Source organism: Heptranchias perlo, chromosome 38, assembly GCF_035084215.1.
Source record: "Heptranchias perlo isolate sHepPer1 chromosome 38, sHepPer1.hap1, whole genome shotgun sequence".
NCBI lineage: Eukaryota > Metazoa > Chordata > Chondrichthyes > Hexanchiformes > Hexanchidae > Heptranchias > Heptranchias perlo.
The window spans coordinates 12,910,738-12,935,307 of NC_090362.1; the positions used below are offsets into that span (position 1 = coordinate 12,910,738).

At 46.9% G+C, this 24,570-nt stretch overlaps 1 protein-coding gene across 1 annotated transcript in view; it reads left to right on the forward strand.

The window, feature by feature from the left end:
* The window catches only part of crtc3 (CREB regulated transcription coactivator 3), a 73,761-nt gene that overhangs the window by 28,685 nt on the left and 20,506 nt on the right, over window positions 1-24,570 (forward strand). Inside the window, exons 3-4 of the mRNA XM_067973454.1 lie at window positions 3,962-4,104; window positions 16,325-16,378. Of these exons, the coding sequence (XP_067829555.1) occupies window positions 3,962-4,104; window positions 16,325-16,378 (197 nt within the window). The remainder of the gene's footprint in view (window positions 1-3,961; window positions 4,105-16,324; window positions 16,379-24,570) is intronic.

Here is a 24,570-nt window from a genome sequence, read left to right on the forward strand (position 1 = left end):
TGGTAGCAGCAAAAGGGACCATGAAGCTGCCGGATTGTCGTAAAAACCCAACTGGTTCGCGAATGTCCTTTAGGGAGGGAAACCTGCCACTTGTACCTGGTCTGGGCCTATATGTGACTCCAGTCCCACACCAACATGGTTGACTCCTAACTGCCCTCTGAAGTGGCCCAGCAAATCACTCAGTTGTATCAAACCGCTACCGGTGGCACTACACCACATGCAGCTGTTCAAGAAGGCAGTCGATCGCCACCTCCTCCGGGCAACTAGAGATGGGCAATAAATGCTGGGCTTGCCAGCGTTCCGAGAATTAATTTTAAATACTTCTAATGAAAATCTGTATTTAATAATCCATGTCTGGAGAGCATGTACGTTTTTATTTTGAGAGTATTGCCCTATTCACTATTTAATAACCAGAGCAGGAAGCGCTCACTGACCCAGCAGCGCTGAGACCAGTTGCACCTTCTTTAACATCGCTCCAATTGAGATCAGCTAACTCAGCACAGACTGGGAGTCAAACCCTGGTCTGTGTGGCTCAGGACCACACTGTGCAGTGAGGGGAGTGTCGTCTTTGCAACGATACAAAGCAATTGTTTGAGATTCAAGGCAGCTTTAGCTCTGAGCTCCCCGATATGATACCGAGCCATGTTAAACACAGGAGATTCCAGCTCTGCGCTGAGGTCCCTTGGAGTTGGGCAAAAATACTCCCCTTGCTAAAGTCACCCACAAATAATAGAAATAAAATCAGCCGAGGTTCCTGCTCAGTACTCACCATCTGGGCACATGTGGGTCTGTACTCCAGCAAGAGTCCGAGCTTTCAGGAGAGCAAATGCTTTTAAGGGAAAACTAGATAACATGAGGGAGAAAGGAATAGAAGGTTATGTTTATAGAGGGGTGGGAGGTGGCTCGTGCGGAGCATAAACACCGGCATGGACCAGATGGGCCGAATAGCCTGTTTCTGTGCTGTACATTCTATCTAATTTAGGTGGTGGTTCTCATCTACTTGAGACGTCACTGCCCGCCACTCCGCGGTGCCCGTTCTCTACTGGGGTATTCGTATTGTGCTTGTGCCACCGGCTTCCTCCAGTGTGGGTCTCATGCAGCCGCGTGCAAACCAAAGGTGCCGGGACTAAGACCGGCGGTTCGGGACACCTGCTACAGGCGGTGCCTTTCTGCCAGCCGGCCTTGGCGAGTCCCGGTGTGGGCTGGTGTTTGGGGTTGCAGCCGGACGCGTGAGACCCACCGTGGGGATTCCCGCAGCACTATTGCAGGTCTGGCACAGTGTAAAAGGACCTGGTGCAATCTCACAGTCGACTTGAATGGGCTGCGGTGATCATGAATAAACCACAAACGAGCTAGCCGAGGTGCGAGTGGTGAGCAGGACTGCGATTATCAGATCTTGGTTCCCATGAATTTAGAAGAAGTTGGTATTTATGATGAAAGGGTGTTTCTTCAGGGTGTCTCTTATAATGGGGAATCTACACAATGGCGCACTTCAATGTGCCAGCTCAAGTTTCAGGTAATTGCTCCAAGCACATTGTCTGTAGTTTAAGTACCCATTGAGAGCTTCACACGATCTCTGCCCACTAGGGAGGACAATTGTAAACAATTTTACAACACCAAGTTATAGTCCAGCAATTTTATTTTAGATTCACAAGCTTTCGGAGATTTTCTCCTTCCTCAGGCAAATGTTTCAAGATCTCCTTGAAGCCTACGCATTTATACATATTGAACAATAATAAATGGTGTTTACAGACTGCCTCTGCAACTGCCCGTTGCCAAGGCAATCACCGTGTTCAGACAGAGAGGTGTTACCTGCAGAACCTCCGAATACACATTCAATAAAAAAACAAACAGGGAAAAAAAAACAGAGAAAAAAAAACACAGAGAGAGGCAGAAACATCCGGAAGGCAGAGAGAGCCAGCAAATGACCCATTATATTAAAAACAGATAACATTTGTTCGCTGGTGGGGTAACGTGTAGCGTGACATGAACCCAAGATCCCGGTTGAGGCCGTCCTCATGGGTGCGGAACTTGGCTATCAATTTCTGCTCGACGATTTTGCGTTGTCGTGTGTCTCGAAGGCCGCCTTGGAGTACGCTTACCCGAAGGTCGGTGGATGAATGTCCATGACTGCTGAAGTGTTCCCCGACTGGGAGGGAACCCTCCTGTTTGGCGATTGTTGCGCGGTGTCCCTCCTGTTTGGCGATTGTTGCGCGGTGTCCTAGGGAGGAGGTGGCGGTGGCGGTGGCCGGTTTGATTGGTTTAGGATCTAACTAAAGTCTCTGCTGCTGTGTAGTGCACACATGTTTCAGTGTTGTCCCTGGCAACGATTTAATATTTGGTGCTCCTCTAGTCTGGGTCACGGGAGAGCAGCGCACTGGGCATGTGCAGGGCGACCACAGTGTCACAGACACTGGTGTATTGTGTGCACTCGCCTGGTTTTGGATACGGGAGCTGGTTCCCACGGAGACCGGGTATGTACAAATGCGAAGGGGTTATGTGCTTGTGTCAGTTTCCTGCAAGCCAGAGTCCAGGATGGGGGCGAGAGAAAATCCCGACTGAACATCCCGACACCGCCACGCACGCTGTGACAGCCCAGTGTAACAGCGTGCTGGCACCATGAAGGGGCTTCATGTTGTGATGTCAGGCCTCGTGTGCTGAATCCAGCTCAGCACGCTTAGTGTCCTGGGAGTTGGCGGTAGGTGCGGAGACTCACAAGCCACATGTGAGGTCTGCACTGCAGCTGGGCTGACAGAACCTCGTCGCCAGCTGGGAGACCCCCTTGGATTGGAAGCCTGTGGTACCAACAGGATAGAAAAGTGCCTCATTGTTCCCATAAAGTGTAACATTGGGCTTCTTCTTTCCCAAGTCCAGATAGAAAACATAATTACTTAGTTAAATTGTGGGTGAGTTAGAGCCTTGGAAAAGGGAGACATTTGATTCCTTTCACTGTGAGCATCATTTAAACCCAATCACATTGCATCTGTTGCAATCTGCAATTGCCGTTGTACGGTACTGGGAGGAGACTTGCCCTTGAGTTTATTGGTTTGTGTCTGATTTAGTACAGTGTCAAACTTGCCCCTAAACTGGGTTTGTTTGTGCCACCTCTCTGTTATAGAATTTAACACAAATCTACTGCAGTTTGGATATATGAGGCTCGTCTGGCTTCCGATGTGCAACGTAATCATTGTAGTGATAAAAACTGGAAATGCTAGAAATACACAGCAAGTCCCTCAGTATCTGAAAGAGACCAGGCTGCTTCACGATTCAGGTTGTTCGGGTCCGTGTTGTTGGAAGCCACGGTTCCTGGAGACGGATGTTTGAAGATTTTTTTCCAGAGTCCCACCAGATGTGGATCAGTGTGTCATCCTCCAATCGGCCAGCAAAGGGACAATGTGAGGTGGTCAGCACCCAGACACAAGAGCTTGAGCAGCAAATGTCCTTATTGCAAAAGCTGCTCACAGTTCTCCATCCGCTCATTCAATGGACAGAAAACCATGAGCGGCTTGTACCCAATTTTACAATGAGCTTCCACCCTGCCTAGCTCTTGTGTCCTGGCTCCAAAGAGAAAAATCTCCCCCTTTATCTCAAAAGTCTAGCATACCTCACTAGTTTGACCCGTGTCTCGGAGTAAATGAAGTGGAGATTATAAACAGGTTCAAGCGAGAATTCTATGCGTTTCTAGATAGGGAAGGGATGGAGAGATATGGTGAGAAGACACCATTGGGATCTGTCAGAAAGGGCCTGGGTCATTGGACCAAATGGCCTTTCCATGTTCTTTATAAAAGGGTTTGTTATGTGTAGGACATGCCCTCCCCCCCCCCCCCCCACCCACTGACCGATGGTACATCCCTTCTGAGTGGGACATGGAGGCGATTGGTGGTGACCCATTGATCAGGCAGTGTAGAGTGATGATGGGCGGTGTCTTAAAACTGATTCTTTTTCTCTCTTCCCACTACAGACATCGTTTCATCCTACTCTGGATTCTGTGCGAGGAATGCGGCACCATGGTTTAGTGGAGAGGGTTCACCGAGACCGTGGTCACATGATGTCACCCCATCGGCGTCAGTCTCCGGTGGATAAGCATGGCCGACAGATATCCTTGTTTTTATTCCCGTCACTTCCCAGACTTGCATTACACTTTGAAGACCATTGTCTATAGTGTTTCACTTGGATTTCAGGGGAGCGTAATGTTAGGTCTGTGAAACTTTATTATGTTGTCTTAAAACTATAGAAAACACCCTGCAGTGCAATTATAGACTCTGTCCTTTCGAGTTTGGGTGGTGTTTGCAGAGAGCACTTTGAGCTGTATAACACTGGGATGAAGTACTCAGGGTTACAGTGCTGTTAGTGGCAATGATGATGGTGGGAGCAGTTTGAGGAGATGAATTCAAGGTATGGCACAGTGTTTTTGTAAAATGATTTTGTATCAACACACTAAACATCTCCCCGGTGTCCTGGCCAATGTTTATCCCTCAACCAACGTTACTAAAACAGATTATCTGGTCATTATCTCATTGGTGTTTGTGGGACCTTGCTGTGCGCAAATTGCTGGCCGCGTTTCCTACATTACAACAGTGACTATGTTTCAATAGTACTTCGTTGGCTGTAAAGCACTTTGGGACGTCCTGAGGTCAAGCAAGGCGCCATACGCCATATAAATGCAAATCATAGAATCATAGAAAGGTTACAGCACGGAAGGAGGCCATTCGGCCCATCAAGTCCATGCTGGCCCAGTGCGAGAGCAATCCTGCTAGTCCCAGTCCCCTGCCCTATCCCCATAGCCCTGCAATTTTTTTCCTTTCAAGTACTTATCCAGTTCCCTTTTGAAGGCCATGATTGAACATGCCTCAACCACCCCCTCGGGCAGTGCATTCCAGATCCTAACCACTCACTGCGTAAAAAAGCTTTTCCTCATATCACCTTCGGTTCTTTTGCCAATCACCTTAAATCTATGTCCTCTGGTTCTTGACCCTTCACCAATGGGAACAGTTTCTTTCTATCTACTCTGTGTAGATCTTTCATGATTTTGAACACCTCTATCAAATCTCCTCGCAATCTTCTCTGTTCCAAGGAGAACAACCCCAGCTTCTCCAGTCTATCCATGAAACTGAAGTCCCTCATCCCTGGAATCATTCTAGTAAATCTCTTCTGCACCCTCTCTAAGGCATTCACATCTTTCCTAAAGTGCAGTGCCCAGAACTGGACACAATACTCCAGTTATGGCCGAACCAGTGTTTTATAAAGGTTCATCTTGACTTCCTTGCTTTTGTACCCTATGCCTCTGTTTATAAAGCCCAGGATCCTGAATGCTTTTTTAACCGCTTTCTCAACCTGCCCTGCCACCTTCAACGATTTGTGCACACATACCCTCAGATCTCTCTGTTGCTGTACCCCTTTTAGAATTGTGCCCTCTAGTTTATATTGCCTCTCCTTGTTCTTCCTACCGAAATGCATCACTTCGCATTTTTCTGTGTTAAATTTCATCTGCCATGTGTCTGCCCACGCCATCAGCCTGTCTATATCCTCTTAAAGTTTATCACTATCCTCCTCACTGTTCACTACACTTCCAAGTTTTGTGTCATCTGCAAATTTGGAAATTGTGCCCTGTACACCCAAGTCCAAGTCATGAATATATATCAAGAAAAGCAGTGGTCCTCGTACCGATTCCTGGGGAACACCACTGTACAACTCCCTCCAATCTGAAAAACAACTGTTCACCACTACTGTCTGCTTCCTGTTACTTAGCGAATTTTGTATCCATGCTGCCACTGCCCCTTTTATTCCATGGGCTTCAATCTTGATGACAAGCCTATTATGCGGCACTTTATCACGCGCCTTTTCAAAGTCCATATACACCACATCAACCGCATTGCCCTCATTTACCCTCTCTGTTACCTCATCAAAAAACTCTATCAAGTTAGTTAAACACGATTTGCCTTTAACAAATCCGTGCTGGCTTTCCCTAATCAATCCACACTTGTCCAAGTGACTGCTAATTCTGTCCTAGATTATCGTTTCTAAAAGTTTCCCCACCACCGAGGTTAAACTGACTGGCCTGAAGTTGCTGGGTTTATCCTTGCACCCTTTTCCGAACAAGGGTATAACACTTGCAATTCTCCAGTCCTCTGGCACCACCCCCGTATCTCAGGATGATTGGAAGATTATGGCCAGTACCTCCGCAATTTCCACGCTTACTTCCCTCAGCAACCTAGGATGCATCCCATCTGCACTGGGTGACTTATCTACTTTAAGTACAGCCAGCCTTTCCAGTACCTCCTCTTTATCAATTTCAACTACATCTTTCTTTACTGAGACACTGGCAGCATCATCTTCCTTGGTAAAGACAGATGCAAAGTACTCATTTAGTACCTTAGCCATGCCTTCTGCCTCCATGAGTAGATCTCCTTTTTGGTCCCTGATCTCCTTTTGGTCGCTCCTCTTACTACCCGTTTACTGTTTACATGCCTATAGAAGACTTTTGGATTCCCTTTTATGTTTGCCACCAGTCTTTTTTCTTTTCATGGAGGACGGCATCACAGCCAAACTCAATCCTCCTCCCACCTAAAACCCCACGCGTTCTGGTTGGGGTCCTTGAGGAGTGTTCAGGAGTGGGAACCCTGGCTGCTTCACCCCTCCGTTCCCCCTTTTACTCCCTAGTTAAGGTAGTTAACTCAGCCTCGGATCGAATCTGGCGTTTCCTGAACTGCATACCTCAGTTCCACACCAGTGTGTAATGCTTTCCAAACCTAAGTCACCCAAACCTCCAATGAGTGTCACTTTGTTGAAGCCCAGAGTAAGGAAGAAATTAGCATGAAATGGGGAGTTGTGGGTTTGACTGCTGTGACCTTGACCACTTAAACTCCAGTAGCAAATCACCGTGTTTTTACAATGCAACAACTTTATCTCTGAAAGCCGCGATACAGAAGTCACTGAGTGCAAGTGATCTGACCTAGAACAGAATCCTTTTAAATAGTGGGGAATTCTATTTTATTGCTTTTCCTGTGTTAAAGTACATCTGCCTCCAGCTGCCCTGGAGTGGCTAGGATATCTGACACTGCATATTAAATAGGAGCTCTTTGTTATATCAGATTGTTATACCAGCTGAAATTTTTTTTAACAAGATTTTAGGAGCTCTGGGCACGTTTGGTAAATGCATCGCATCACACTGTCACATTCCCTGTTCACACACTAAAGCTATTGTCTTTAAGAGACAGAAAGAACTTGCATTTATAAAGCGCCTTTCACAACTTCAGGCTGCCCCAAAGCGTTTTACAACCAATTAATTACTTTTGAAGTGTAGTCACTGTTGTAACGTAGGAAATGAGGCTGTCAATTTACGCACAGCAAGATCCCACAAACAGCAATGAAATAAACGACCACGTAATCTGTGTTAGTGATGTTAGTTGAGAGATAAATTTCAGCCAGGGCACCAGGGAGAACTCCGCGGCTCTTCTTTGAATAGTGTCGCGGGATCTTTTACATCCACCCGAGAGGGCAGATAGGGGCTCGGTTTAACTTCTCATCCGAAAGACGGCACCTCCCGACAGTGTAGCACTCCCTTGGTACTGCACTGAAGTGCCAGCCTAGATTTTGTGCTCAAGTCTCTAGAGTGGCACCTAGAATTGAATATTATCAGCTCACAGGTGTGAAAATCATTCAGGTTCTCTGCTGCTCTGTGCTGTTGCGTCTTGGAATTGACGTCAGTTCAGTGCCCCGTGATTTTCTAAATTAATTGCCATGTTTTCAAGTCTCGTAAAACATTTGCATCAGTTTCTTCTGAATTACCTGCTGTAAATTAGCAGCTTACTCTACTGGAAGCAAAGGCTCAATTCCCCTGATTGGTCAGTGATGTTGATTCATACTGACCGGGAAGAGCTCGGGATCGATTCCTGGTCTGGCCTGAGTTTGGTGATCACTGCTGAGGCTGGGTGTTAAAATGGGCCTCAGTGCCCCTGGACCGGCGAAGGGGGAAATCAGCCTGGGTCCTCGCTGCTGATCATGGATACAGCTGTGTAACACTTTTGGTACTGGAGCAGCAACCAAGTGGTTGAGTTCAAGTCCCACTGTGACAACTTGTGAAGTCGAATTCAATAAATCTGATCATTTGTGGGCCAGCACCAACTAGTTCATTACTGCCCTTCAAGGAAGGGAACCTGCTGCTCCAGCCCCACGTTACCTGGTTGACTGTTAAGTTGCCAGTGTGTTCAACCTCTCAAGGGGGATGAAGATGTAAATGATTTATCCAGGGACTCACATATGAAGAATACTCACTTGAGCAGGGCAGGGAGGGCCTGTGGAACCCGTATCCCAGCGAGAGTAAAGCGCCATCAGTACTTCAGTAACTGTCGGAATGTGAATCCCTCATCACTGGGAGTTCCTGTGTTATTGGCTCTATTCACTGTGATGAGGAATTTGACAGGATGTTCTAGCTCATAGCAGTTTCACAAACTAAAACCACCCAAGATAAAATCTCATTCAGCCGAGCTGTCGGTTTCCCAGATCTGTGTAATTTATCATTAAGTCAGATCTTTGTGACCCACACACACCTAAGTTTGTTCCTGCCTTCCTCTCTGCCACCACTCTGCTCTATCTGATAAGCTCAGCATGTGTTAAATCAAACTTCCTGCCATTTTTATATTTTGGTCCCCACACCCTATTTGGCGTATTTTAAAAAATATATGTTTTGTGCTGTGGACCTACTTTTAGTCTTTCTCATGTTTAATTTTTGTCTTTAGTTTCTACTCTTTTATAAGCAATATCATTTATTTACATTCATCTCACAGCTTACAAGTGATCATACATCTGTCCAGTGGAAAGATGTAGCACTATACCAGTCATATAGTTGCTGATATTTTCGCTCAGCACTGGTTGTCTAACGGAACCCCACACCTGTAGACACAATGGCAGGTTCTTTAATTTGACAACTTTTGTTCCACTTGGATTAATATTTTGGGATAAAACGACTACATTTTTCCATCTATGGCAGGAAATGCTGACTGCTGTAAATACTTGACGCACTTTGGTAAATTAGTCATGTTTTCCAATAAAAAAACACAATGGACAGCAGGCTGGTCGAATGTATTGTGTGTTGCAGTTAAACATTAACTGCTAGGTGTCAGCCTTGGCTCAGTTGGTAGCACATTCAACTCTCTGAGTCAGAAGGTCCTGGGTTCAAGTCCCACTCCGAAGACTTGAGCATAAAATCTAGACTGACATTTCAGTGCAATAATGCACGGTCGGAGGGGCAGTACTGAGGGAGTTCTGCACTGTTGGAGGTGCCGTCTTTCGGATGAGACGTTAAGCCGAGGCCCTGTCTGCCCTCTCAGGTGGATGTAAAAGATCCCATGGTACTATTTCAGAGAAGAGAAGGGGAGTTCTCCCTGGTGTACTGGCCAATATTTATCCCTCAACCAATACCTAAAACAGATTATTTGGTCATTATCATATGTGGGTTTGTGGGATCTTGCTGTGTGCAATTTGACTGCCTTGTCTCCTACATTACAACAGTGACTACACTTCAAAAAGTACTTCATCAGCTGTAAAGCGCTTTGGGACACCCTATGGTCGTGAAAGGCGCTATATAAATGCAAGACTTCTTTTTCTTCCTTCTTCCCTCAGCCGTCTGTGGAGCTCAGCTTGTTTTCCTGTCCTTGTTTATAACAGTGAGCTGTTACCCAGTCACAAACCTGCAAAAGAAGGTGGTACTTAGATTTTTCAGTATCACAGAAGCTGTGCGACTGAATGCTGAAGTAAGATCGAGCAACTGTTTCCCTGTTCTTTCCTTGTTGCTAATACTGCTGAGCTCTTCCCGTGACTCCTGCTGGGGTATGGTAGATGGGCAGCTCTCCTTGCCTCAGCAAAGTGTTCAGCCCTGGAGGGCATTGTAGCTGAGTCGAATCCCGCACAAACTCAATGCCCGCATCGGCAAGAGAGTCACCGGATCGCTATAGGGGTTGGGGGAAGGGGCGTGGGAATCTGGGTGGAGATTGGGGGGCGAGAACTTTCATTGATTCACTCCTTTCTGGACCAGTGGTGCTGAGGGCAATCCCAGTTTTTAATCACCTCACTTGGCACAGACTGGAATCAAACCTGGAGCTTTCCAGCCCTGGGTGGTTCGAGTACCGCACTGGGCAGTGCATTTAATAGCTGAGAGCGAGTCTGGTGTTCATTATGTTGATCCAACACGGTCAGAACGTTTTAAATTTTAAAAATTGGTACAGTTCTCACTACAGTGTGATTAACAAGTGTGTGTTCTGGTGAACCGGTTTTTAAACTTTATTTTACTTACTCTGAGCATTGAGATCTCTCAGCCTGGGAGAAAACATTTGTTTATATGTGAGCTTTTAAAAGACAGCTGGTACTTGAGGATTGGATTCTTGGCATGTGTAGCACTAAGGGAGTCACAGAGGGCCCTTACTCTGGGCTGAACATCCCATGAGTTAATCCCACAAGAAAAAAGACGTTAGAATTTGAAAGGGCTTTGTGTGTAAAGGCTAAATAAGCAGCTTGCACTAAAGTTGACACTGTAGCTGTGCATGTGGTGTGCTGAAATAGACTCAGCCCAGCAAAGAAAGTTTCTGATTATAAAAACTTGTATGCAGTTTAGATATATGTGTGTGTGTGTGTGTGTGTGTGTGTGGAGGAATAAGGGAGCAAAGGTGTGGTTTATTATCTATCTGAAGCCACTAATCAACAGAGAAAGGAAAGCACCCTGTAGATTTTGATGCACTATTTCCTAGAAAGCAGCATCTAACCTTTTGCACCTGCACTCAGAATTTATTTTCTTTGTAACCCATGTTTCTGCGAATGCAGTGCAGATTGAAATTTCTGTCATTGAAATTTTAATTCTCCCTGCCCCGCTTTTCTCCTACCCCCCACCCCCCTTGAAGATGCTGACTCTCACTGGTGTGGAGATGCCGGTGATGGACTGGGGTTGACAAATGTAAGGAATCTTACAATACCAGGTTATAGTCCAACAATTTTATTTTAAAATCACAAGCTTTCGGAGATTATCCCCTGAATTCACCTGACGAAGGGGTTAATCTCCGAAAGCTTGTGATTTTAAAATAAAATTGTTGGACTATAACCTGGTGTTGTAAGACGACTCTCACTGGGGTACAGTTCCTGAAGGTGCTGACTCTCACTGGGGTACAGTCCCTGAAGGTGCCGACTCTCACTGGATTACAATCCCTGAAGGTGCTGACTCTCACTGGGGTACAGTTCCTGAAGGTGCTGACTCTCACTGGGGTACACTTCCTGAAGGTGCTGACTCTCACTGGGGTACAGTCCCTGAAGGTGCTGACTCTCACTGGGGTACACTTCCTGAAAGTGCTGACTCTCACTGGGGTACAGTTCCAGAAGGTGCTGACTCTCACTGGGGTACAGTCCCTGAAGGTGCTGACTCTCACTGGGGTACAGTCCCTGAAGGTGCTGACTCTCACTGGGGTACACTTCCTGAAAGTGCTGACTCTCACTGGGGTACAGTTCCAGAAGGTGCTGACTCTCACTGGGGTACAGTCCCTGAAAGTGCTGACTCTCACTGGGGTACAGTCCCTGAAGGTGCTGACTCTCACTGGGGTACAGTTCCTGAAGTGCTGACTCTCACTGGGGTACAGTCCCTGAAGGTGCCGCCTCTCACTGGGGTACAGTTCCTGAAGTGCTGACTCTCACTGGGGTACAGTCCCTGAAGGTGCCGCCTCTCACTGGGGTACAGTCCCTGAAGGTGCTGACTCTCACTGGGGTACAGTCCCTGAAGGTGCTGACTCTCACTGGGGTACAGTTCCTGAAGGTGCTGACTCTCACTGGGGTACAGTCCCTGAAGGTGCTGACTCTCACTGGGGTACAGTTCCTGAAGGTACTGACTCTCACTGGGGTACAGTTCCTGAAGGTGCTGACTCTCACTGGGGTACAGTTCCTGAAGGTACTGACTCTCACTGGGGTACAGTTCCTGAAGGTGCTGACTCTCACTGGGGTACAGTTCCTGAAGGTACTGACTCTCACTGGGGTACAGTTCCTGAAGGTGCTGACTCTCACTGGGGTACAGTCCCTGAAGGTGCTGACTCTCATTGGGGTACAGTCCCTGAAGGTGCTGACTCTCACTGGGGTACAGTCCCTGAAGGTGCCGACTCTCACTGGGGTACAGTCCCTGAAGGTGCCGACTCTCACTGGGGTACAGTTCCTGAAGGTGCTGACTCTCACTGGGGTACAGTTCCTGAAGGTGCTGACTCTCACTGGGGTACAGTCCCTGAAGGTGCTGACTCTCACTGGGGTACAGTCCCTGAAGGTGCTGACTCTCACTGGGGTACAGTCCCTGAAGGTGCTGACTCTCACTGGGGTACAGTCCCTGAAGGTGCTGACTCTCACTATCTTCATCCTCCCGCCCACCCCCCCCCCCCAACCCTTTCCATTTTCCCTTTGCCCTCCTTGCTCAAGATCCACTTTTTTTGCGCTTACTGTAAGTTGTCTTGTGACATCTTCCTGCACGTGAGCGCTACAGAATCGCAAGCATTAGTTTTTTGGTTTTCTATTGCAAATTGCTGTATATTTGAGTCGTTGTCAGAATTATGTTAACTGCTGGGATTTCTGAGCCTTGTCAATCAAGCCATATGAGTGCAGTGTTTTGCTCTCTGACATTTTCCAGATGAAAAACGCTTCACAGACCCTGAAGCCGTGTGACCCTTTTTCTTCCTCCTTTCCAAAGCCTCTTGGGGAGCAGTGATTAATCCACATTTCCTGTTTTAGTTGCTGTTCCATTAATTCATCAATTACATCTCCTATTGCAGCGTGTTTGCAACAAGGATTAAACCGAACAGACCACTAACGCACCAAGACAATAACTGGAGAAAAAGCGTGCAGATTAAAGATTTCACCATGCCTAGATTTCAGTTGGCAAAAGCAAAATGGAGATTTATTGTAATGAATGTTTTTTTTGAATCTGAACTCTGATGAGTGTCTTGTCACAACCACCTCTCAGTTGTCACATTTTGAGGGGGAATACTCCTAAGAGCAGAATTTCAATTCACTCCAGTGACGCAGTTCAGCATGATTCACATCATCATATCGTGTTCAGGGAACAAAACAAAAAGGTTTGTCCAACACTTTTACACAAAGGCAGATCCTCCCCAACCCCACCACACAACTACGGAGCTGTCAAATGTTCCACGTGGGCCAGAAAGGTCCCAGGTTTGATTTCTGGTCTGAACTGAATTTGCGTGTTTTAGTTGGGGTGTTCATGAAGTGGGGAAGGCTGAAAGATTTTCCACCCAGTCCCTGAGTAGTGACCCCTGCTGGAAGTTTCTGTGTGCATCTGTGTCCGACTGCCTGACTGTGCCTATGCCTGACTGCCTGTGTGTGTGTGTGCCTGACTGCCTGTCTGTGCGCGTGTGTGTGTCTGACTGTGCGTGTGTGTGTCTGACTGTGCGTGTCTGACCACTTGTGCGACTGTGTGCCTGTGCATGTCTGACTGTGCCTGTGCACATGTGTGTCTGACTGTGTGCCTGTGCGCGCGTGTGACTGTGTGCCTGTGCGCGCGTGTGTCAGACTGTGTACCTGTGCAACTGCGTGTGTGTGACTGTGTGTGCGTTCAGGATTGGGTTTGGCTGTGGTGAACCTGCTGGCTCACGCTGTACCAGCTCTCACCTAAAGAATGGCTACCTGGGTAAGATCCCAGAGAGCCACCGTTACCTATGAATGCGGACATTTACAGTCAGTGTTTATCAGCAATTTTAAAACCTATTTTTTCAGGTTTTATTTTTGCTGTTTTAAAAAAAGGGCAAATATAAGTAGGGGGAAATTGGACCCAAAAATCCCAGGTAAATTCAGTGCAAATCAGTTTCTATTACTTGTGTGCAAGCTCCCGGCCTGAACTAGTGTGCGAGCTCCCGGCCTGAACTAGTGTGCGAGCTCCCGGCCTGAACTAGTGTGCGAGCTCCCGGCCTGAACTAGTGTGCGAGCTCCCGGCCTGAACTAGTGTGCGAGCTCCCGGCCTGAACTAGTGTGCGAGCTCCCAGCCTGAACTAGTGTGCGAGCTCTCTGCCTGTACTGGCTGGAGTGTGAGCTCTCTGCCTGTGCTGACTAGAGTGTGAGCTCTCTGCCTGTACTGGCTAGAGTGTGAGCTCTCTGCCTGTACTGGCTGGAGTGTGAGCTCTCTGCCTGTACTGGCTGGAGTGTGAGCTCTCTGCCTGTACTGGCTGGAGTGTGAGCTCTCTGCCTGTACTGGCTGGAGTGTGAGCTCTCTGCCTGTACTGGCTGGAGTGTGAGCTCTCTGCCTGTACTGGCTGGAGTGTGAGCTCTCTGCCTGTACTGGCTAGAGTGTGAGCTCTCTGCCTGTACTGGCTAGAGTGTGAGCTCCCTGCCTGTACTGGCTAGAGTGTGAGCTCTCTGCCTGTACTGGCTGGAGTGTGAGCTCTCTGCCTGTACTGGCTAGAGTGTGAGCTCTCTGCCTGTACTGGCTGGAGTGTGAGCTCTCTGCCTGTACTGGCTAGAGTGTGAGCTCCCTGCCTGTACTGGCTAGAGTGTGAGCTCCCTGCCTGTACTGGCTAGAGTGTGAGCTCCCTGCCTGTACTGGCTAGAGTGTGAGCTCTCTGCCTGTACTGGCTAGAGTGTGAGCTCCCTGCCTGTACTGGCTAGAGTGTGAGCTCTCTGCCTGTACTGGCTAGAGTGTGAGCTCCCTGCCTGTACTGGCTAGAGTGTGAGCTCTCTGCCTGTACTGGCTAGAGTGTGAGCTCCCTGCCTGTACTGGCTAGAGTGTGAGCTCTCTGCATTTCCAACATGAGGCTTCCTGCACCAGCTGGGTCTCAGGGCATTTAGTGCATGTTCATCTGTGAAACAGATCAAACTGTGCGTGAAGTTACTGGGTGCTCAGCCCCCCCCCCCACGCACCCAAAAGCCGGACTATCCAGATCATGCTGGGACGGGTGGCTGACCGAGTGAATACAGCGAGCGATTAGTTTTTGTCTGACTTTAGTTGTAACGCCCAGAGGATATATTGCGCCCAAATTTTCATTTTCATTTTTTCTCCTGGAAGGACAGACTCAGTGGGGCAATTGGGTTTAAATGATAGCAATGATAAAAAAAAACAGACTCTTCATTGGAAATCTTCCTTCCCCTGAGGCCTGCAGCTTATACACATGTTCCTTCAACAAGTAGACTGGGGCAGTTCAGGCCATGGATTTTTCCATAACCCCTTCCAGTGCCTGCAAACATCTATACTTGATGGAGTTGAGGGTCACCCTGCAGGAAGTGCACTGTCGCTCTTTCCTTCATGTCCAAATAACGTAACAGCACACGTGTGGGTGTTCAATCTATAATTCCTGGATTATATGTTTCTCTGGGGTTTGTTCTGTGTAATAAAGTGGACCATTTCCACATGTTTTCTGTGTTCCTTGAGGTGAGGGATGTTGGTGCTGATGAACGGAACACTTTCTGATATCAGGCACTGCCCGGTCAGGTGCAGAGTAAAGCTGCTCGAACATTGTGCCGCGGTTCCATCAGTGTACCATTTCCCGTTTCCTGCACCAGCCATTCTGTGTTCTCTGAGTTCGAGTGCTAATCATTGCTGAATTAAGGGCGGTTTACTGCAATGGGCCCGTGCCCATTAGGAACTGGGCTGAGACCTGGAATTCCCTATACCCTCCACCTCCCCGCTTCTTTCCCCACCTTTTAAAACCATCTCAAATCCTCGACCAAACTCTTGGTCACCTCTCCCACCGTGACTGTATCTGTTCCTTTATCAGTTTCAGGTCCCACTCACCCATCACCCCTGTTCTTGCTGACCTACATTGGCTCCCAGTCCCCCAGTTTAAAACTCTTACCCTCGTGTTTAAAGCCCTTCATGGCTTCGCCCCTGCCCATCTCTGTAACCTCCACCAGACCTGATATTTTCTTTGGCTCGGCATCCATTTTCGTTTGGTTACACCTTTGAAGCATCTTAGGAAGTTTTTTCTACTTTAAAGGCGCTATATAAATGCAAGCTGTTATTCTTTGTTCTCCCCTCGTAAAACACTTGAGAAGGTTTTCTATAAAGGTGTTCATATAAATTCAAATTCTGCTGCTGAAACTACCAAACTCATTTCGCACACAACTCTTAAGCCAGTAATAGGTAGAGGAGAGTTTCAACTCATCAGACTGGGGCTGGATTGAAAACCAGGGTCCCAGAGGTGACAGTATAGTGTCTAATTCAATGAGCCACCCAGCTCCCCAAGTTTCTATATTTTTGTGTGTTGTTCCTGTAGCATTGGATGAAATGCACTATGTCGTTAAGAATTTTTATTTGTAACGATTGGTAAATCTCAGTTTCTCCTTAACATGTGCACATTGACAGTTCCCCCTACGGATCCGTTTATCTCTCTCCGCCACCAGATACAAGTTGGAGACGGTAAGACCATTTACAATTTGACGTTCGTTGTGGTGTATTTTATGTCGGAGATCCTCTTTTAACTTCTCCTATGCTGTAGCAAATTGTTACCGTGCTGAACTTTCGTCAATGAATTCCTATTAATTCTGAAAGAGACTTGAGAGTTTAATTCTGCCATGGTTGGTACAGAAACAAGTTACTGCTGGGACCAGGTTTGAAGGCTGTGCAAGAGGCAAATACCAGTATGAGAAGGTTAAGGGGAAATTTAATAGAAGTGTCCAAAATTATGAAAGGTTTTGATAGAGTAGATGGGGAGGAACTGTTTCCATTGGCAGGAGGGTCGGTAACCAGAGGACACAGATTTAAAATAATTGGCAAAAAAGCGGGAGGGGGTGTTGAGAATTTTTTTTTCTCAGCGAGTAGTTATGATCTGGAAGGCACAGAAAGCAGATTCAGTAGTAACTTTCAAATGGGAATTGGAGCTCTGCATAAAAAGGAAACATTTACAGGGCTATGGGGAAAGAGCAGGAGAGTGGAACTAATTGGATAGCTCTTTCAAAGAGTCGGCACAGGCACGATGGGCCGATTGGCCTCCTTCTGTGCTGTAAGAAACTATGAAATCAGGCTGATGAGGAACGTTCATTTACTGCACTGTTTATTCTGTGGCAGCCTCTGAACCAACATTCATGCCGATGTGACGGCAGCAGGTTTATGCCGATTGTTATTTACTCTCGAGTGTTAAATTTGGGGGTTGTTCACCACTCACTGAGACTTCACCTCTTTCTTGAAGATGGTGACACTCGCTGGGGCAACGGTTCTGCAGGCTCCCTCTGGCACCTCACCAAAGTGGCCATTCTCCACGTGTGTGAGCCTAGAGGGTGAGAGTGGGCAGGCTTTAAGATTAAAAAACCTGCTGCACAGCCCTAAAAGTGTGAGCCCTTGTATCCAATGCAGGGGCATCAGCTGTGCAGTGTAACTAACCTGCTATTAAACCACATCTAACACTGAAGGGGGATAGTCCAAGATCAAAGAGTTTGCACAAGTTTTGAAAGTTTTCCCCACACTCGGGGTGGAGTGGCATTGAATAGTTCAATGCTACAAGGATGGACGTGAGTCTGGTGTTTGATTGACCCCTACAGGGCAACTTTAGAACTGTTCCCTGCTCTTCTGATGTATTTCCTGTTTAATTCATCGATGGAATGTACATTGTAAAACCTGTTTCAGAGGCACTCCGACTCCTCGGGAACTCAGTTGAGAAAGGTACTGCCCAGTGTGGCACTGAGCCATTCGGAAAAGAACATGATCGCAGACCTGTGCTGCCTTCTGAGGGTTCGTCATTAAGTTGAGAGCAGTATTTGGAACTTAAGGAGTTAAATTGCTCCTGTAATCTTCAGTTAACGAGGGTGCCGGAAAGATTCTGGGATGTCAAGGAAGTAAAAATATTTGAAGAAAGGATAAGAGCATTAGACTCAGTGATCAGTCTCTGCTTTGACAGATCACCCCCAGATTCCCACCTTCAATCCTTTCATTCTCAAACAGATCTACTTGCCCCCCTGAACCACCTTAAATTGTCTATTTCCCTGGAAATTTATTCTGCAACTCGATTACCCTTTGGGTGAAATAGATTTGCCTGATCTCCCTTCTTACTCCTTAACTTCCTAATTTCTGACTTGTGACCCTGATATTTGAACTCTTCACTAGGAACAATGTGCCTGGATCAGTTCCTTTCATAATCTGGGAAACAACAATTGGGTCAAGTCACAGTTTCCTTTAACCCAAAGAAAAAGGGCACAAAATCCAGGCTGACACTCCAGTGCGGTACTGAGGGAGTGCTGCACTGTCGGAGGCGCTGTCTTACGGAAGAGACGTTAAATCGAGGCCCCTCCTGCCCTCTCAGGTGGATGTAAAAGATCCCACGGCACCATTCGAAGAGCAGGGGAGTTCTCCCCAGCGTCCTGGCCGATGTTTATCCCTCAGCCAATATCACTTTTTTAATTTAAAAAATCAGATTATCTGATCATTATCACATTGCTGTTTGTGGGATCTTGCTGTGCGCAAATTGACTGCCGCGTTTCTTACATTACAACCTTCACCACACGAACTGCAGCAGTTCAAGAAGGCGGCTCACCACCACCTTCTCAAGGGCAATTAGGGATGGGCAATAAATGCTGGCCTCGTCAGCAACACCCACATCCCATGAACGAATAGAAAAAAACAGTGACTACACTTCAGAAGTACTTAATTGGCTGTAAAGCGCTTTGGGACGTCCTGAGGTTGTGAAAGGCGCTATATAAATGCACGTCTTTTTTCTTTCAAACCTGACTTTCCTCAGAACGTAAATTGCTGATACCACCATCATCTCTCAAGAGCTCCTTGTAATTAGGTGCCTAGTCGTGTTGACATGTCTTATTTTAAAATTTCGAAAACGTCAGCTTGTCTTAGTTGAGGGCACTCTAGCCTCTGAGTCAGATGATTGTGGGTTCGTAATCACACTCCAGGATTTGAGCACATAATCCAGGCTGACACTTCAGTGCAGTGCTGAGGGAGTGCAGCATTGTCAAAGGTGTCATCATTCGCACCCCCTAAATTGCATGTACCTGTTAAAGATCCCATGGCACTATTCGAAGAGCAGAGTGTTCTCTCAATGTCTTGGCCAATATTCCTCCCTCACTTAACTGGTCATTAATCTTATTGCTGTTTGTAGGACCTTGCTGTGTACAAAAGGCCATTTTTTGCACTTTCCTGCATAACAACAACTGTTCTATCTCAAAATAATTCATTCTGTGTGAAGTGCTTTATGATGTTTGAGATGCGGTAAGGGGTTATATAAACGCTAGCCTGACTTTCTCAAATTCCTCGCCCCCATTCTCCTGAAAATAGATGGATTTGTTCTATAAAGGAAAGTTAAATGGATTTCTAACTTGGCATTCATCATTTAGTCCTAAAATAACATATTTTGATGCTTGCTGGATCAGTCTGTTCGTTGGCTCAGAGCTATCTTCGGGTAAGAAGGTTGTGGGTTCCAGCCCCTCCTGGGATTTAAGTTTATACTTAATATAAATGCCCCAGTACACTGTACTGTTTAGATGGTCTCGTCCTTTGAATGTTATCCTGCTTCTCCTGGGTGTTTGGTGAGTGATGGTGATTTTAATATACGAAGAGGAGAGGGTCATTCCACCTGCATGTTTCCCTCCAAGTCACACACCATCCCGACTTGGAAATATATCGCCGTTCCTTCATCGTCGCTGGGTCAAAATCCTGGAACTCCCTTCCTAACAGCACTGTGGGAGAACCGTCACCACACGGACTGCAGCGGTTCAAGAAGGCGGCTCACCACCACCTTCTCAAGGGCAATTAGGGATGGGCAATAAATGCTGGCCTCGCCAGCGACACCCACATCCCATGAACGAATATATATAAAAAAAATAATCTGGCCTGTGTTTCTTCAAGGAGGGCCTCCCAGTACTCTGCTATTGTGAACCTAAGAGAGCAGGAGGGTTCCCTGGTATGTGCTGGCTTAGTTGATCTCAGCTGGAGTGCTGTGATTGGCCTCTTGTGTCCTGGTGTCGGGAGGAGAGTAATCAGCTCAGGGTTCGTGCTCTTGATTGTTATCCAGTGACCCTTCCCCCTGCTAGAAAGTGCACGTGTGTGTGAACATTGGGTGAGGAAAGGATCAGCTTAGCTCCGATCCCTGCCTGCCGACATTCACTATGCAGGGTCACACATGAAAGGTGGTCACTTGAGGCAGGGCTGTCAGTGGGTCCATACCCCAGCCTCCACTAGAGGGAGGGAGGAAAGTGGCACCAGGATGTAGCCTGGATGGTGGTTAGAAGGCTCCTCCCAGTGGGGTCCTTCCAACACGCTCAGAATCTCAGCACCACTGCGAGCTGCCCTCGGGGAGGAGACCGTCATCCACCTCCTGATGGACTGCCCCTTCATGCAGAGGGTGTGGAGAGAGATGCATTCGTATCTGTCCCGGTTCATCCCCAACAGTTCGGTAACTCAGGACGCTGTGCTCTATGCACATCGAGACAGATATTAACTGCGGCTGAAAGACCATCAACTCGGTGACCTTTGGTCCGCCCAAAACCTGCTGGTCTTCCAGCTGAAGGAGCTGTCCACAACCGAGTGTTGCCGACTGGCACACTCCAAGGTCCAGGAGTACGTGCTGCAGGATTGTACGGAATGTATTATAGAAGATATGTACTGTGTTTAAATTGTAACATTGGAATCGTATTGTGTACGATCCGTGTCGTATGTTGTGAATTGTATCGCCTTGAAATTGTGGTATCTTTAAATTTTACGAAATAAGGTATATTTTGAAATTTTAAGAAAAGGGAGGAAAGTGGGCTGAGGTGGGGGCACAATGGCACAGAATCAGACCGGTGCCGACTAATGGCAGTGTGAACTCCGCATTGGTCATGCGTCTCGGTCCTGATCTTTGGGAACCCATACTGCATTACGTAGCCAAGCCCTGCAACAAACTCGTGGGAACTGGCAAAGTGATTCTTCTCAGGGGTTCATGGTGTCGAGAGTTGAGCTGCTCCTGGGACCAGGAATAAGAAAAAAAAAAGCTGAAACAAGAGGTTTGTCCGTTTGTACATCTGCCAGTTTCGTTTGAGCACCAACCATTCCTTATATAATATACTTCCACGTGCCTTTTATTGTATTGAGAACAAGTACATTATTTTAAGAAATGCTAATCCTTGTTTTATTTTACTTAACACTGCCTTCTTCCTTCATTATTAAAAAAAAAAATTCCTTAAATAATATGAGCCCTGCTGGCTACTAACCCCTTCTATTAACCAGGAAGCATGCCCAGGAAATTCCATGTTGTTCAGACTTGAGCTTCTGCTAACTACCATTAACAAACCCGATTTTTATCTCACTCCTCAGGGTGCTGTGACATGATGCCACTGGGGTTTCCATGGTATTTGTTGTTTAAGCAAAGTCTCTGCAATGTCACCCCTCACCCCCCCCCCCCCCCCCCCCCGGTTTCCCAGCTTAAATACCCTCCCTGTCAGAGGAAGCCCGGGCAGTGTTTCTCTTTGCGTGGCCCAAACCTTTGTTCAAACCCAGCCCCTGACACAGACAGTGCACAAATACTCACTGTGCTCGTCTGTGGAGGTTCATGGGGATTAGGAATTCAGGTGGGCTGTGCATGATCGCATTACAAAAAACATGGCCTACCTACATAAGAAGAATCCTCTGTGCTGACTGAAATAGCCTCTCGCTGTGTGGATAAGACAAGTGCAGGGCGCAGGCAGATAAACTAAAACCTACATAAAACTCTTTACAAAAAAATTCACTTTCAAATCAGAACTTGAACATAACACTTGTCAGGTGAAAGTGCTGTAATGAGGTCAAGGATGAAGTCCAGGGGATATGTCTGAACCTTGCTATTTCTGCGTTGTTCACTATTGCCAATTAGGTTTTAGTGTGTAGTTGTTTCTTACATGAGCCTTGCTTTATAAATCCGTAGCAGTCAATATGCCACTTATCTCCTGCAAAGCTGCTCAGGAGCAGAACAGGAGAAGCTGCTGGTAAATCTGAGAGAATCCACCATCTAACCATCTGTTTCGTTTATTGTATCTTCCTCTCTTCTAATCTCTTTCCCATTTTCTCTTTACTCTCTCTCTAAGTGTGTTTGTGTGTGTGTGTGTGTGTGTGTGTGTGTGTGTGTATATCTTTGTCTGTCACCTGCCCCCGACTGTTTATGTGCCTGACTTTGTGTGTTTATCTCTCGTCTCTCACGTGCCTCTTCTCTTTCTCTCACTGTCTTTATTTCTCTTTGACTGTCTTTGTGGGTCTCTGACTTTTTCTCTCCATGTTTGTCTCTCCCTCTGATTGTTTCTCCTTTTTCTTTCTTTCCCTTTCTCTTATCAAATCTGAGCTGTATTTGAGCTGCTTTGTTTCCCTGAAGCTATTTTAAAAAAATCAGTGATTCCCCTTTTCATATCTGGCTAAAGCCTGTTATATCAGACCTGTAATATGTGAGGCTGCTAATCTGTGTAGGTGAATTCACTGTTGGCCCAGTCCACTCCAGTATCTTTTTAACACGATCTTATCTCCCATGTCATCACTCCTAAATGTGGAGATGCTGGTGATGGACTGGGGTGGACAAATGTAAGGAGTCTTACAACACCAGGTTATAGTCCAACAACTTTATTTGAAATCACAAGCTTTAGGAGGCTTCCTCCTTCATCAGGTGAGTGTGGGATTCCATAAAGGTACAGCATATATAGTCACCAGGCATTGTTCTCTGATTATATATGCTGTACCTTTATGGAATCCCACACTCACCTGATGAAGGAGGAAGCCTCCGAAAGCTTATGATTTCAAATAAAGCTGTTGGACTATAACCTGGTGTTGTAAGACTCCTTACATTTGATCACTCCTAAAGGCAGCAAATCAGAAGGCATCCACTTGTTTTTGAAGGGTCCCTCTTGTAAATTCTGATAACTTCCTGCTCCTATTAGTTCAGCCCTTGCCCCATATGTGCTTTGAGAGGCAGCCTGTGTTCATATTAGTACAGAGATATGTGCTGATGCTCCCGTGCAGTACTGAGGGAGTGCTGCACTGTCGCAAGGTCTCATCTTTCCAGATGACACGTAAACCGAGGCCCCGTCTGCCCTCTCAGGTGGACGTAAAAGATCCCATAGCACTGTTTCGAAGACGAGCAGGGAAGGTCTCCCCAATGTCCTGGCCAATATTTATCCCTCAACCAACATCACTAAAAAAAAGATTATCTGGTCATTATCTCATTGCTGTTTGTGGGAGCTTGCTGTGCACAAATTGGCTGCCACGTTTCCTACATTACAACAGTGACTACACTTCAAAAAGTACCTAATTGGCTGTAAAGTGCTTTGGGGCGTCCTGGGGTCGTGAAAGGCGCTATATAAATTAAGTCTTCTCTTTCTTTTAAAGATGGGGGTTGGTGGGGGGAGGCACGGAGGCAGTGGCTTCTGTAAACTCGATTACCTCCCATATTCTGTTTGTTGTAGTAATGTTTGGACAGTCCAGATGGTCATTGGATTCTCCATGTGGTGTTCAGACGTCCCAGGGCAATACTTTCCCAGAACCGTTTGAGTGCCGAGACTGCCAGTGAACACAATGTACGGATAGTTATGAACGGGAGATAAGGTTCTGTTTGGACAAGGACCGAGTTTTAAAACCAACAACAAATAGCTTGGCTCAGCCTCCAGCCATTTCTACCACAGTGCAAATGTTTCTGAACCGTGGCCAGCCCCTTTGGACCCGTGCCTGGCCCACCAAACCAGCCCGATCCCACGGCTCATACCAGCGTGTTGCAGACTGCAGCCACGTAATTTGCCCATCAAAGAGCAGACCACAGGTTTTAAAACTGGGGCCCCCTGACCCCAGGGGCTCTTCAGGGTCATCAGCTTTCTCTTTATTTATTGAGTTGCAAGCATATTGTTTCTGTTGCTGTTCAGTGATTCTGTTTGCCTCTGGGTAGCTGATATATTTTGAAAGTCAGGATTCAGGGTTGCTGGGAGTGTGTCGGTATTTACAGAGATTCCCCAGGTGTGTGTCAGTATTTGAGGAGGTTTCTGGGAGTGTGTCAGTATTTGCAAGGAGCCCCTGAGAGTGTGTCAGTATTTTCAGGGGTTCCCCAGATGTGTGTCAGTATTTTCAGGGGTTCCCCAGATGTGTGTCAGTATTTTCAGGGGTTCCCCAGGTGTGTGTCAGTATTGGCAGGAACTCTACGGGAATTTGTTGGTATTTGCAAGGCGTTTCAGGCACGCCTCGATACTTGCAAGGAGTCCGAGGTGTATCAGTATTTGCGGGCAGACTGCAGCAATACAGTATGTCTGTGTTTGCATGGGGTCCTGGGAGTGTGTCGTTATTTGCAGAGAGGTACCCCACACAGGAAGGTTTCAAAACACTGATGTAAACCAGCTGAGCTGCAGCACAGGGATGATGTTATAGACTCACAAAAAGCTGGCCCGGTGAATGTATTGTTGGGTTGCAGCTGTGAATTTAATCGAAGTAAATGCAGGGAGGCCGTACTGTGCACTTGGACTCTGCGTCTCAGTGTAGCTCTGGTTAGATTGAGCTAAAGTCGCCCAGATGTGTAGTCGCCTGTAGGATACCATCCTTCCGAGTCGTTTTCTTTCATCCTTCTGTTATATCTATTGTAAACTTACAAATTGACTATATCATGAAGCAGGGAAGGGGGTGGGGTGTGAGTG